Source organism: Talpa europaea (assembly GCF_964194135.1).
Source record: "Talpa europaea genome assembly, chromosome: 9".
Classification (NCBI taxonomy): domain Eukaryota; kingdom Metazoa; phylum Chordata; class Mammalia; order Eulipotyphla; family Talpidae; genus Talpa; species Talpa europaea.
Window position 1 is genome coordinate 6276392 of NC_140076.1, and position 13259 is coordinate 6289650.

Consider the following 13259-nt stretch of genomic DNA (forward strand, 5'->3'; position numbering starts at 1 on the left):
GTAACCCAGAGCTTTCTGCAACTTGAAAGATGACTTGAAGGGCATTTGAAGGGGTGAGATGATGAACCTCACTTGTTATGTCCTGGGTCTGAGCTCTTGGGAAGGATCTGGAAGCTAAATCTGGGTGGCACTGAATTACTTTCTAGAATTCCACCACCTGTTTGTCCCTTCTGCCTTTCCCGTAGGTCCCGGTTGTCTTCACCCAGCACGGTGTGGCTGAGCCCAGGCTCCGAACTGAAGTGAAGCCCATGACATCATTGGATTACGCCTGGGACGAGCCCACCCTGCCACCTTTCATCATGCTGACTGTGAAAGGGGCAGGTTCCTCGGAGATCAGCTGCAACATGAATGATTTCCAGGACAACCGACAGCTTTACTATGAAAATTTCATTTACATTGCTGCTACATACACATTCTCAGGGTAATGCTGGGTTAAATTACTGCTCTTGTAAAGCAGAAGGTTCTAATTATTATTAGCTGGTTTTAAATTTTAAGCAGCTCACAGGAGGCTGAGCGATAAGGAAAGTTCCTTCTATTCAGTACCAAATCCTAGTCTCAGGTTCTGTTTTGAGAGGTCTTTAGTCTAAACCCCTGAGTTGTATGGCTAGATTAAAGTTTATCCAAAGAGACAAGATTCTTCTCTTTTCAAAGATCTCCCTCAATAATTCACTCAAAGTGTTGAACAACTACTCCAAGAAGGTCTTTTTCTTATACCTTAAATTCCTCTTTTTCTAAGGTGTTCTTTTTTCATGTATTTTTTAAACTTCTTACAATTTTTGGGATTGTTTTACCTCTTTTGCAACTGACTGCTGTTCATCATAATTTTCAAATCACCATTGGACTTCCCCCTTCCATAGAGAATACTGGTCAAGCAGACTTATAAGGATCTATCTTAATATTCACCCCAAGCCCAGCAAAATGAATTAATTTGACATAATTCCAATTGATTTACAATTATATTTTCACTCTCACCTGACTAATTGTGTTTAGAAAACTCACGTGCACTGCTATTCTACTGTGCTATTGGATGGGCCATCGGTTTGCACAGAGATTCAAATTCAAAGCACTGGGCTTTCAAAGCGTCATCCACCGGCATGTAAATAACAGCTGATTTTTCCTGTGCTGGCTGCAGGGCCACTTTTAGAGTTTATCATGAAAACAGGCAAAATAACTAAATCTTTAGCATTAGAAATATCAATCACCTGATAAATAGGATACTTAAGGTCATTCCTTTTTCAAAATGTTCTGAATAATTTTACTTCTGGTTTCTTTTGTTTGTGTCTGAGGCCCACAAAATAATCTCTGACCTGTGTGTTCTCACTCCTCCAGCGAGGGTCCAGGTTTCACAGCAGGGACTCGAGGGGGCCTCCTTTCTTGGATGAGCCATTCTCTTGTCTGCTGCAGTTCTCTTTGCAATGATGGTGCTAGAATTCCGTCTGGTTATAATTCAGCCAGTTGTGTTGTTTCTTTTTAAAGATTAAGGCTCTCAACAGTGTGACATGCTTAAGGTTTTAGTGCCTGAAAAAACCAGTTCTTAATCTAGTTGCTAATCATGTTTTTCTGCTTATGTTCTTAAGTTCAATTCCAGTAGTCAGTAAGGTCTTTAACTCAAGACTCCTAGTAGAGGATTATGGTTTAATGGGTTGGACAGATATAGGACAGATGAGAGAGAGAAAGAGAGAGATTAGATACTATTTCTTTGCATTTTGGGGGCAATGTAGTGATAGGAAAGTGGACAAATTTTGTTTTGACTTTGTTGATTTTTAATGTAAATTTGAGGTGAAATTCACCCAACGTGAAATAAACCATTCTGAAGTGAACACAGTTCAGTGGTGTTTAGTACATTCCCGATGTCATGCAGCTGCATCTCATCTCCAATGCTTTTATCACCTCAGAAATAAACCCCAAACCCACTAAGTAGTTACACCCTGTTGCCCTCTTCTCTTAGATCCTGGTAGCCACCAGACTGCGGCCCTATGGACTTACCTTTCGGGGCATTTCCAATAAGTGGGATCACATCAGATGTGGCCTTCTGGGTATGGCGTCATGTTTACAAGCCCCACCCACCTTGCTCAGGTGTTATCGTTTCCTTTCTTCACGGCCCAGCGGTATTCCCTCGTGTGGGTAGCCCACACTCGGCTTACCCGTTTGTCTGCCAGTCAACATCTGTGTTGTCTCTGCCACGTGACTCTTGTGAACATGCTACTGGGCCCCTATGTGTGTGTTTGAAGTGTTCATTTTAAACTCTTTTGTATCTGTGCCTAGGAATGACTGGGTTCTATGGTAATTCTGTGTTTAATTTTTTGAGGAATTACCCAACTGTTTTCTGAGCAACTGAACCATTTTCTATTACTACCAGCAGCATACAAGGGTTCCAGCTTTTCCACATCCTCAGTAACACTTGTTATTTTCGTTTTCTTCTAAGAGCGGCCGTCCTGGTGGATATGAGAGGTATCTCATTGGGGTTTTGATTTGCACTCCCTTAGTAGCTGATGATGCTGAGAATTTTTCCATATGCTTTTTGGATAACTGTGTGTTTTGTTTGGAAAAATGTCTATTCAAACCCTTGCCCATTTTTAAATTTGATTTTTTGGCCTTTTTTTGGTTGAATTTAAGAATTTTATTGTTGATTGATATGAATATAAATCTCTTATCAATACATGATTTGCAGATATCCATGGATTCACTTTTACTTTCCTCATGGTGTCCTATGAATTTTTGTTGAAACCTAATTTACTATTTGGGGGTGGGTGTCTCACTTGCGCTTTTGGTATCATAAAACAGTTTTTAGCTTTGAATTTAGCAGTCCTTTTGATGAGAGAAATTAGTGGGGACAGGAAGATAAATAAAATCTCACCCAAGCACCCCAGAAGCAGCTTGCTGCAGCATTCCGTCCAGCTTGGGGCTCTTCAGCCACAGAGAAACATGACTGAAAGAAGGCGATTATGAAACCTTTGTTTTCTTTTCATCCTACAGGGACTTCTGGTTTCTTTCCTAAACTTAGGGGCACAATGATGCTGATCTTTGCCTGGCAGAGTAGAGTCAATTCTTGGACCCGGGGAATATCTGAGATAGGTTTGGTTTTTGTTTTTGTTTTCCCTCTAGAGAGATGTAGTCATTCTTCCATGTCTGAATTTTCAGCCACTAAACTACCAGAGAAGGGGAGGTGTCAGAGCAGGTCTTCTGGCAAAGACTTCTTTGAACTGGACAGGAAAACAGCACCATCTGGGTCTTTCTGCAGTTTGAGTCAGACTTATTCTATGATTGGAAAAAAAAATCTCTTCTTTATAATAGAGGATGGAGGCGTTTGCGTCTGAGTACATGGATATACATGTGGGAATGATGTCTGCGTGAGCTCATCTTGTTACTCTATTCTAGCTTACAGGAGGGGACAGGAAGGCCTGTGGCATCCTCCAAGGCCACCACCTGTGCAGAGCTTGTCCTGGATGTCTCCCCAAAGACACAGAGAGTCATTTTAAAGAAGAAGGTAAGAGAACTTAGAAATTGGGGTTTATAATAAATTCAGCACTTGAGTCTGAATCTTTAACCAAATCGGTTTTGAAATGGAGGCTTGGGCCGAGTGACTTGCTCTCGGCCTGTGTCCTCCTGCGGTCCCAGGAGATGGGCTCTCGGAATCCCAAGCCCCTCCCCTCTGATGCCCTCTCTGGAGAACTTAGTTCTTGAAGTGATTATTTTTTCTAAACTTCAGCTATTCTTCATTCCTTAATTTTTCTGTTGTGTCACCCCCCCTCCAATCTACTTTTCCCTTGGCTCAATGGAAAAATAACCAAACTGCAATTCCTCCCCCCAACTTTTATGCCAACTGCAGAGTTGGCAAAAAGAAAAAAGGGCCATATTGACATTCTCGTCCAGTCACTTTTGGGAATGTTTACGCTCATCATCTCGAGAAAGAGAGTAAAATTTGTGCAAAAGTACTACAGATGCTAGAAGGACCGGTAGTAGATAGTTCAAACTTAGGATGTTTTTGAACAGAGGTGTGGAAATTCATGTAAAGGAGACAGATCGCCAACTTTAATTACTGGAAGCACATTTCTGTGAGGGACGTGCTCCTGAAGATCTTGCAGTGTAAATCACATGGTCCAGAAATAGCCCTGACCGAGGGTGTCTGCTTCCCACCAAGTGTCCTGATGGAGACAGAGGATGCTTCTCATCACCTGGAGTGGCACCGGGCGTGGCGCTTACACAGGAGTGCTTATGATTCACTTGACCTTGGGGTTCTTTAAATGGGGATTCTTTAATGGGGTTCTTTAAATGGGGGGGATATTCAAATCATTGCAAATTCTGCAATCAGATGTGACTTGAATGTGTCTGTTTTTAATTCAGTTTTTTTTAAGGCTTTATTGAGATGTAATTCATGTACCATACAAATCACCCCTTTAAAGTACACAACTCAGTGGTTTTGTCAGTGTATCCACGGATATGCGTGGCCTGTGGCACTCTACCAGCACTTCAGGAAGAGACTCTCCTGTGCTTTCACCCCCACTTCTTCCTCCCCTGCCCCAGCAATCACTAATCTGCCCTCCATTGTACGGACGTCCTGATTCTGGACTTTCCTATGAATGGTCTTTTCTGACTAGCTCCTTTCACTCAGCCTAACGTTTTCAGGGTTCATGCATCTTTCAATCTGTCAGTCCTTGTATGTGTATTTTTATTTCACACTAGTTCAAAGACACATGATTCAAATTTGCTTAAAGAGTTATCACAGTCTTTAATGTAAGGCTGTACTTATGTGTGAGATGCCTTATAGGAACAAGCTTTGAGATTCTTTTAAATTAAAGAGGTATCTTTACGTATAATTTTTATTGTTTATACAACTTTTTTACATTTATTTCACTTACAAAGGATGGAACTAGTAAATGGGAGCACACATGACAAATGAATTACATAGCCTTATCAGGCCAGGCAGAGTTGTATGAATCACCATCGAGAAGTGAACCCAGGCTCTTTAGTTGGAAACCAAGAATGGGGAGCTTGACATCTTGTGTTTTTGTTTGTTTGGTTTGGGGTTTTTATTTTTATTTTCAAACAATCTCAAGTTTACAGAAGAATTGGCAGAAATTCTAAGGAAGTGATGCTGTGATTGACTTGTTTCTGGTAACGGTAACTTTTAGCACTTGATGGAGGTGGTGTTTGCCAACCTTCACTGTGAAGTTTCTCTTCTTTCTTTGTTTCTAGTAAATACTTTGTGGAGCTGTACTTTGAGGCTGTGTAAATATCCTGTGTTCATCACGTTTTCCATGTATGCGTGCAGGTGTGTGTATGTCTGCTGGCTTGGGCTGCTGTCACAAAGCACTGCAGACCGGGTGATTTAAACAACCCGAATGTATTCCTTGCATGTCTGGTGCGGTCCCTCTTCTGTTTGGTTGACTTCCACCTCCTCACTGTGTCCCCAGATGGGCGCTGAGGAAGCAAATCTCATAGGTGTCTTTTCTTATAAGGGTCCTCCCACTCTCATGGCCTCACTTAAACCTAATTGTTGTCCAACAGCCTCGTTTCCAAATGCTGTCACAATTGCCATAAGACCTAAGGAAGGAAGAGTGTGAAGAGGGGATGGTGCAGTCCCTGGCATCATCCTGTCACATTGTTTTCAGTATCGGTGTTTATTTCGATGCTCAGTTCTCGTATTCAGTCAGCGGGAGCGCCTTTCACCTTCTGTGTCCTTTCGACACATGACCCTCATTCCTGGAGCACTTCCTTCCTTACTGACACAGTTGGGCTCACCTGTACTTCCCTGCAGTGTTCCTGGGATTTGCTGCTGCTTCAAGGGTGAAATTAGAGATCTAAGCCATGTCCACCAGGTGCACTTGCTGCTATTGTGGTGTTGCTGTTTCCAGCACCTCAGAGAATAGAGCTAGGATTTAATGTACACATCTCTCACACCCACACGTGTGCATTACACATACTCGGTACATATCTTGTACACAGCTGTATGTGTCACGTGTATTTCTGTATCTCTCTCTGTACAGTGACAGCCAGCAGTTCACACCAATATTTCCAATTCCAGTCAAACCTCACAAAGTTCATTGAAGTTTTCTCCCTTGTCCAGCACTGGGGATGTGTTTACTGAATGATCAGTTCCCCTGACGTCTCCTATCTTTTGTCCGCACAGCTGAGTCCCCACCCCCACGTGCATTCAGTCTCGGTACCTTGCTTGGGCTCTGAGGTACACATGCCGGGACCTCCCTTCCCAAGCCCCCCCTTGCAGGCACGGACCCCTCAACTCTGTCTCTTGACTCCCCGCACCAGGCTCCCTGCCCAGCAACTTGGCGTGTATGTTGTTGTCACCCACAATGGGCTTTAGCACCCACTCTGGGCTGAGCTACCATAGCACCACTTTCCCATGGCCCCGTGCCTCATGCCCACACACACTCAGCCCCACAGACTTAGACCTTCCTACCTTGATCTAAGAGCTCTAGACTAAATTGTAAGTGACAAGGGACAAGGGACCTGGAAGGAGAATGTTGCATCTTACATTTTTAAATGACATCTCTGGTAGTTTCCAGCTATGATGAGTCTGTGTGTATGGGCAGACAGATCCAAGGTGAAAGCTTGATGTCACCTGGGAACCTGTGCTTTGACTCCTGATCCCAAACACCTGCCGGTCCCTGTGGTTCAGGTGTGTGGACCGGTGACTTCTCTTAGAGTTGACAGCAGGGAGCGTGTGTGGACTGCAGATGGAGGGCACAGCTCCGTTTCCATGCTTGCGCGGGCACCAGAAGCAGTAGCATAGCATAGAGAGAGAACATCGTGTCTTTCTGGGTTTGATTTCTGGTCTTGTCGCTTACATATAGCTGATATCAGCCATGTCACATTCCTCCCTGAGTCTCATTTGCCTGCTGATCTCCCAGGTTTGTGAGAAAGATCAGCTGAGAAAATGTACAAAGTGCTACGTGTAGAGACATAGTCACAATAATGTGGCAAACGTGGATGGAGGCGCCCCCTGTGAAGAGGCATTGCTGTGTACCTGGTCACAAGAACCCTAAGGGAGAGCTTAATTTCCCCCTTTGACAGAGGAGGAAACAGGCACTAAGAGGTTTAGTACCTTGTTCAAGGCCCCTCAGGCAGTACATGGTACTGGGCTTCAAATCTGGTATCTACTGCAGCATTCAGCCTGCTCAGCTAGTTTCCACTCTGCGGAATATAATGTACCAGCTTCTCTCCATTGTAGGCACAGCACATGGATGAGCTTGTGGTACCCACAAATGTGGCTTGGGAGGAGCTGTGGTGGGAATGGTTATGGTCCTGACAGGTCCAGCCAGAGCATGTTCTCCCACGGAGAGGGTGTTGGGAATGGTTAGGTGTCCTTGAAGTGGAATGAGGATTGTGTTAGAAACATATGGCTGAGTGGTTCAACCCGTCAGCTCTGGATCCCGACTCTGGAGATTCTAATATTTGCTCATGAAAAGTGTCTTTATCTTGCTGAGCTTTAATTTCCTCATCTGTAAATAATGATAACAATAGTATATGTGTGCAATAGTATATGCTACAGGTGAATCCTCTGGATCAATCACTGGCACGTAGTGAATGGTCAGTAGGTATTACCTCCCACACTATGACAGCTCTTGCTACTACTTCTTATATGTAATGGACTTTGTAGATTTTCATTGGCTGCCCTGGAAGTCAAGTGCTGTTTCTAAAGTGTTCCTAAGGGGAAAATATATCTAAAGTTAGCACAGTCGACTTAGTATCACCTTTGAATACAATCACTTTTATATTTAAGTACAACCATACTTTATATACAACGTGTGGGGAGGAGACTGCTGGTAAATTCTGGCTGTCTGCCAGTTATGAGGCTCGCCAGTTAGTCAGATATTGACTGTCATATCTACTTTATGTAATTGGGTCACCCTTTAAGGTGAAGGTACCCAGGGCTCACCATCTGGAACAGCAGGGATCACAGCAGTGTAGCCATTATAGGAGACTAGACTGAACCTCAGATGCTTTATTTATTGAGAGTAACTTGTTTTAAAATTTACGGATACATGATTTTTGGTTGGTTGGTTCAAGAGTTTATTCTATTTCATCCTAAATATAACTAGAGATTGACAACAATGAAAGTTTGAATTTATCATTTATATAATGTAGAAAATTCTTTTAGTGTAATTTCTACTTGAGAATGTATTTAGCCCATATGTGAAGCTCTTGATGTCCTAATAGAAACTCTGGTTACGCACAACAACTCTTTCTGTCTCTGCCCACCAGGAACCAGGGAAGCGCTCTCAGCTCTGGAGGATGACTGGAACAGGCATGCTGGCCCACGAGGGCTCCTCCGTGCCCCACAACCCCAGCAAGCCCTCATCCACCCGCTCCACCGAGGGTTCTGCCATCTTGGATATAGCCGGCCTTGCTGCAGTAACTGACAACAGGTAGTTTTCTGTGCTCTTTGGATTCAAGTTCATTGCCTTCACATTCAGACTCAGGAAATCTTTGCCAGTGAGAGAGTTCCATGAACAAAGTCCAAATTTGTGTTTTTATATTTGTAGTTTTCCTTAAGGACAGATACCTGTCACATTTCCAAATATGAGCTGTAGACCTTCATTGTGTTTGTGCTATTATGGGCCTGCTCATGTGGGTGAGACAAGTCCTTGGCAGCTGCAGGGGCGTGTCATAAGCAGAGAAGGCCTCTTCAACGAAATTGCCATCCCTGCTTTCTCCCTAGAAGTGAACAGTTCCTATTTTTCAGTCTTTCTAAGAACTTTGTTCAGTCTTTCAAAAACAAGTAAATTTATTAAGACAATAATCACACGTATTTTTAGGACTAACTCCTCAAGTTTAAATCAACTCTTTAACTTTGAGCATGTTATACTTTAGTTTCTCCATAAAATCAATGCATTTGTTTTCAGCTAATGCCTTATTTACTTGCAAAGTGACTTACTTACAAGTTAAACCATTGTAAAATAGAAGTATTTGAAAATGAAACAGGAAAAATATTATTGAAAAGATTTAAAAATCTGTTTAGCAGGTATCACTTCTCATCCCACATGATAACTTGTCCTGGTCAGAATATGAGAACCTGTATTATTGTAATTACGAATTTTTCGTATTTATGTCACTCTGTGTTCCCCTTTTCATGAATTTCCATTTTATGTTTTTCTCTTTCCTCACTAAGATATACCTCACTGCCATACTACTTACGCCAACTGTTAGATTTTAAGTGTAAAGGGATTTAGAAAGAAGAAGCTGTGATCCTCATGTTCTTTTTGGCCTGAAATATTTGATTCGGAGATTGAGTGCATTTTCCTTTTTCCAGATATGAACCACTGATGCTAAGAAAGCCTGATCGCAGGCGAAGCACAACTCAGACGTGGAGTTTCCGAGAAGGAAAACTGACCTGCGGGTTACATGGGCTGGTTGTCCAGGTCAGTGGTTTTCAAGTCCCTGGTGCCAGCCTTCTTTGAAATGAGGCCCCAGTGAGGTTACACACGATACATTGTTAAAGGGGGAAAGGAGTGTTTTGATGTGCCCGGGTGTATTTATCACGGGACATGGTCTTGAAGATGGTGCTTGACAAAGGCATTAAGAATGGCTGCTTTTCTGTGATGAGGTGTTTTTTCTTGGATTATCCAGATTTCTTTTTTATGAAAGAGCGGAAAAAAGTAAAATGTCAGCTAACAGCCCACCATTTAGTTAAATGGATTGGTTTTAGATCAGCCAAGTCAATAGCTGCCACGGTCTTCCGTGAAGTATTCTGTGAGCTAGTGCGTGATCGTCACAGGCTCTACATATTCTTCATTCTTTCAATTTCTGCGTTTTTCAATGGTGCCCAAATACACATTTAATTGTTGTAGCACATGTCAGAATGAAGATTACTGGTCAGTTTCCTCTCCTCTCCTCATCCTGGCTACCCGCTGGTAAGTTCTTCCAGGTACTACATAAATAAGCAAATATGTGTTTGGAAAATTGCCTGAAGTTTTAGATATTCTGCCCTTGTGGCTTCAGGCCAGGAATGAAAGCATGGATCTCAGTTGAGTGGGTAGGAAGGTACCTGAGAAGTTGGGGCACATAGTAGAATAACACGGTGTGTGCGCAATTCTGTTGTGGTCCAGATTTTACCTGAAAGGTAAACCCTAGAACATCAGGCCCTGGCTAGAGAATTTTTGGTGTGTCTGTCCCTGGTGGGAACCAGGCTGCACTGCCAGAGTGGGGGAGGGTCCTCCAGGGCAGTGTGCAGAGCTGTGTGGAGCCTCTGACGGCTATTTGATGAGATTTATTTTCTTTATCTCTGTTGCCCTGAGCTCTTTTCATCAAAGACAAGCTGCTTACTTACATGAAGCACACATCTGGAGTGGATTTGTGATTTTCAATTAGCAGTACAATTCAGACTTCTAGAGGCAAAAGCGGACTTGTTTTAATTGGTGGGTTCCGCGTCTGACCCTAACTTCTGGTTTGTTTCTAAAGCCCATGCAATTCTGATTCTCTTGGAGAGTTCTCCCCCACAAAAAAAATCCTTCTCTAATGTTTGCTGTTTCTTGAATCTATTTCATCTTTTCTCTGCTAGTGAATAACAATCACAAAACAGTATTCCAGCCGTGTAGTCTTTGTTAGAGAAATAAGCGTGTTTCATTCTTACTAATCTGAATAAAGTAATTGAAGGCATTGAAACATTTCCTGACACTCTCCTTATAAGGTGGTGTATGCCCGTTCTTTCTAAACTTAGAGCAGTCATAAGAAGCTTTCTCCATGTTGAGACTTGTCATAGAAACCCAGCTCAAGGTTTCCTTTTTTCATTACTCAATATTTAAAAATTAGCAAAGGGGATGTCAGCTTTCTAGCCATTGTCTTCTCTAGCGCTGTATCTGTTCTCCCAGTGGCATCGTCCTGTCGACTTCCGTCTTATGTGGGTGCATAGCAAGAAGCTCCTCTTCTCCAAAGGCCTGGGCCTCAGACCGCGTCCCCAGCTCCATATTCTTGTGAACACCATCTTTTGAATATTTGAATTGACCGCCCAGCATTTGTCTGTTTGGGGTCGTTCTCAACCTTTTTTGTTCGCTTCTTTTTGGAGTACTTAATAGTACTGATGATACTTTGCTTTCACAATGTTGCCAGTTGTTAAGTAAATCCTAGTGAGAATCCTCAGAGAAACAGGATCTTGGGTCCTTTTTTAAAAGATACTGTTTTAGGGCCTCCCCGGTGGCGCAGCGGTTGAGCGCTGGGTTGCGAGGCTGCCCGCGGCCTCTGCGGCGCCGGTTCGATCCCCGGCTGCTCCCCGGCCACCTGAGGAGGGTCCCACATGGCGCGCAGACCTCTCCTGCCGCCCGCTGCTCCCCTCAGCAGTGTACTTCGGTCCTTCTGCCTGCTTTGCTCCCCGCTCTGGCTCTGGTGAATTCTCTCACCCTCCCGTGCTTCTGACTGTACCCAGTGCATGTGTAAACAGAACAAACAAACAAAACAAATAAATAAAGAAATAAACATGCCTCTATTAAAAAAAATAAATAAATAAATAAAAAATTTAAAAAAAGATACTGTTTTAAAAAATACTATTTTAATGACTAGAAGTTATTGCTAACAAATATGCTCTCTTACTAGACTTATGTATGACTCATAATTCCTTAAATTCGTACAGCATAACTTTCCATCATGCCTAAGTCATCCTACTGTTTTCCATCATATATAAAGCCGCAAAAATAGTAGCTGCTTTGTGATACATTGGCCATAACCCTCCAAAAGAGGGGTCATACTGGTAACTTCCTTCAGTGATAAGCAAAATTGTCAGCATTCTTGTCTTTGCCTTTTCTTATGTGTCTTTCTTTATAATGTTTTTTAGGCCAAAGGAGGGCTTTCTGGTTTGTTTGATGGAGCTGAAGTCGTTCTTGGTCCTGACACTTCTATGGAGCTTTTGGGGCCAGTTCCACCTGAACAACAATTTACTAACCAAAAAATGAGACCTGGTTCTGGAATTTTATCCATTAGAGTCATCCCAGATGGACCAACTAGAGCACTCCAGGTGATAATTTATCATAAAAATTGACATGAATCTCGGTGTGTGTTTTTTCTCCTCAGTGGTTAGTCACGCAGCAAGTATTTATTGAAATACTTGTGCTGAATATGAGGATGTGGAATCCTCGTTTAGAAAATGCACACAAGACCCACCTCACAGAGTTGTTACAGGAATTAAAGTATAAGTAAACTGTAGTATAAAAGTATAAGAACTCAAGAAGATAATGCCAAGAACAATATGTATTGTTGTTACCAACATTATAAATCACATTAATGTATTCATTTATAAATAATTGACATATTAATGGCATTGAGAATAAGACACTATATGATATCCCTAATCAGGTAATTAAAATGTTTTGTTAAGAAAGTAGGAGTGGAGGGTGTTATGGGGAATGTATAGAAAGGAGATTGGATTTATGGGGATGGGCAACAGCTATTTGTTGAGCACCTATTAGATCCAGATATGCTTCTAGGTACTGAGCATATACAGTGAACAGACAAAGTCCCCTGCCTGCTTGCAGCTTTTGTTCTAGGGGAGAGACAAACAGTAGTCGGTAATTTACATCGTAAGTGAATGATACGGTATTTGGGAAGTTGATATGTGAAAGCCTGAAGATAAGAAAGAGTGACCCACTGGCACATAAAATATGGTAAGAAATAAGATGAAGACAGCAGCTGGGGCCAGGACATTAAAAACCTGGTACATGCTAAAGATTTCATGGTGGTTGTATAGGAAAAGGGAGATGGGATGGCATGACGAAAAATGCATCTTATAGATTGCTCACTCTGGCTGAAAGGTGTAGCATTAGAATGGAGTAAAACTGGTGATAGAGAAAGACCGTTTAGGAGGCGCTTGTGATGACCTGGATGGGAGCGTTTGGTAACCCGAAGTAGAGTAAGTGGCACAGGGAGGACATTGAAGAGAAGTGAACGGAAATAAGAGCTCACCTAGGAATAGAGTGAGATTTAGTGGTTGATGAAATGGGATGAGAGAGGAAGGACTCAAGATTCTTATTTGGGCAGCTCGGAGGATGATCATCCACATCACAAGGAGGTGAACACAGGGCAAACTTCAGGGGGGAAGAGGAGTTAAGTCTTGGACTTGAGAAGTATGTGTTATGTACTTGAAGTTGTCCAGACACCAGTGCAAATATGGGTCTGAATCTCAGGGAGAGATCCATGTTCTAGATATGGATTTATCAGGTCATGGTGTAATTAACGAGCTAAGGGAAAAGACAGGATGTTGACATATACCAGTGAATTCATGAAATAGTGTATCGTGATCCAAGAACTGCTTT

At 42.5% G+C, this 13259-nt stretch overlaps 1 protein-coding gene across 3 annotated transcripts in view; it reads left to right on the forward strand.

The window, feature by feature from the left end:
- The window catches only part of VPS13D (vacuolar protein sorting 13 homolog D), a gene marked incomplete at both ends in the record, with an annotated part of 199174 nt that overhangs the window by 96262 nt on the left and 89653 nt on the right, over positions 1 to 13259 (forward strand). For all 3 annotated transcript variants that reach the window (XM_084243705.1, XM_084243706.1, XM_084243707.1), the window contains 5 exons: positions 186 to 421; positions 3379 to 3487; positions 8224 to 8387; positions 9272 to 9380; positions 11786 to 11965. In XM_084243705.1, the coding sequence (XP_084099831.1) occupies positions 186 to 421; positions 3379 to 3487; positions 8224 to 8387; positions 9272 to 9380; positions 11786 to 11965 (798 nt within the window). The remainder of the gene's footprint in view (positions 1 to 185; positions 422 to 3378; positions 3488 to 8223; positions 8388 to 9271; positions 9381 to 11785; positions 11966 to 13259) is intronic.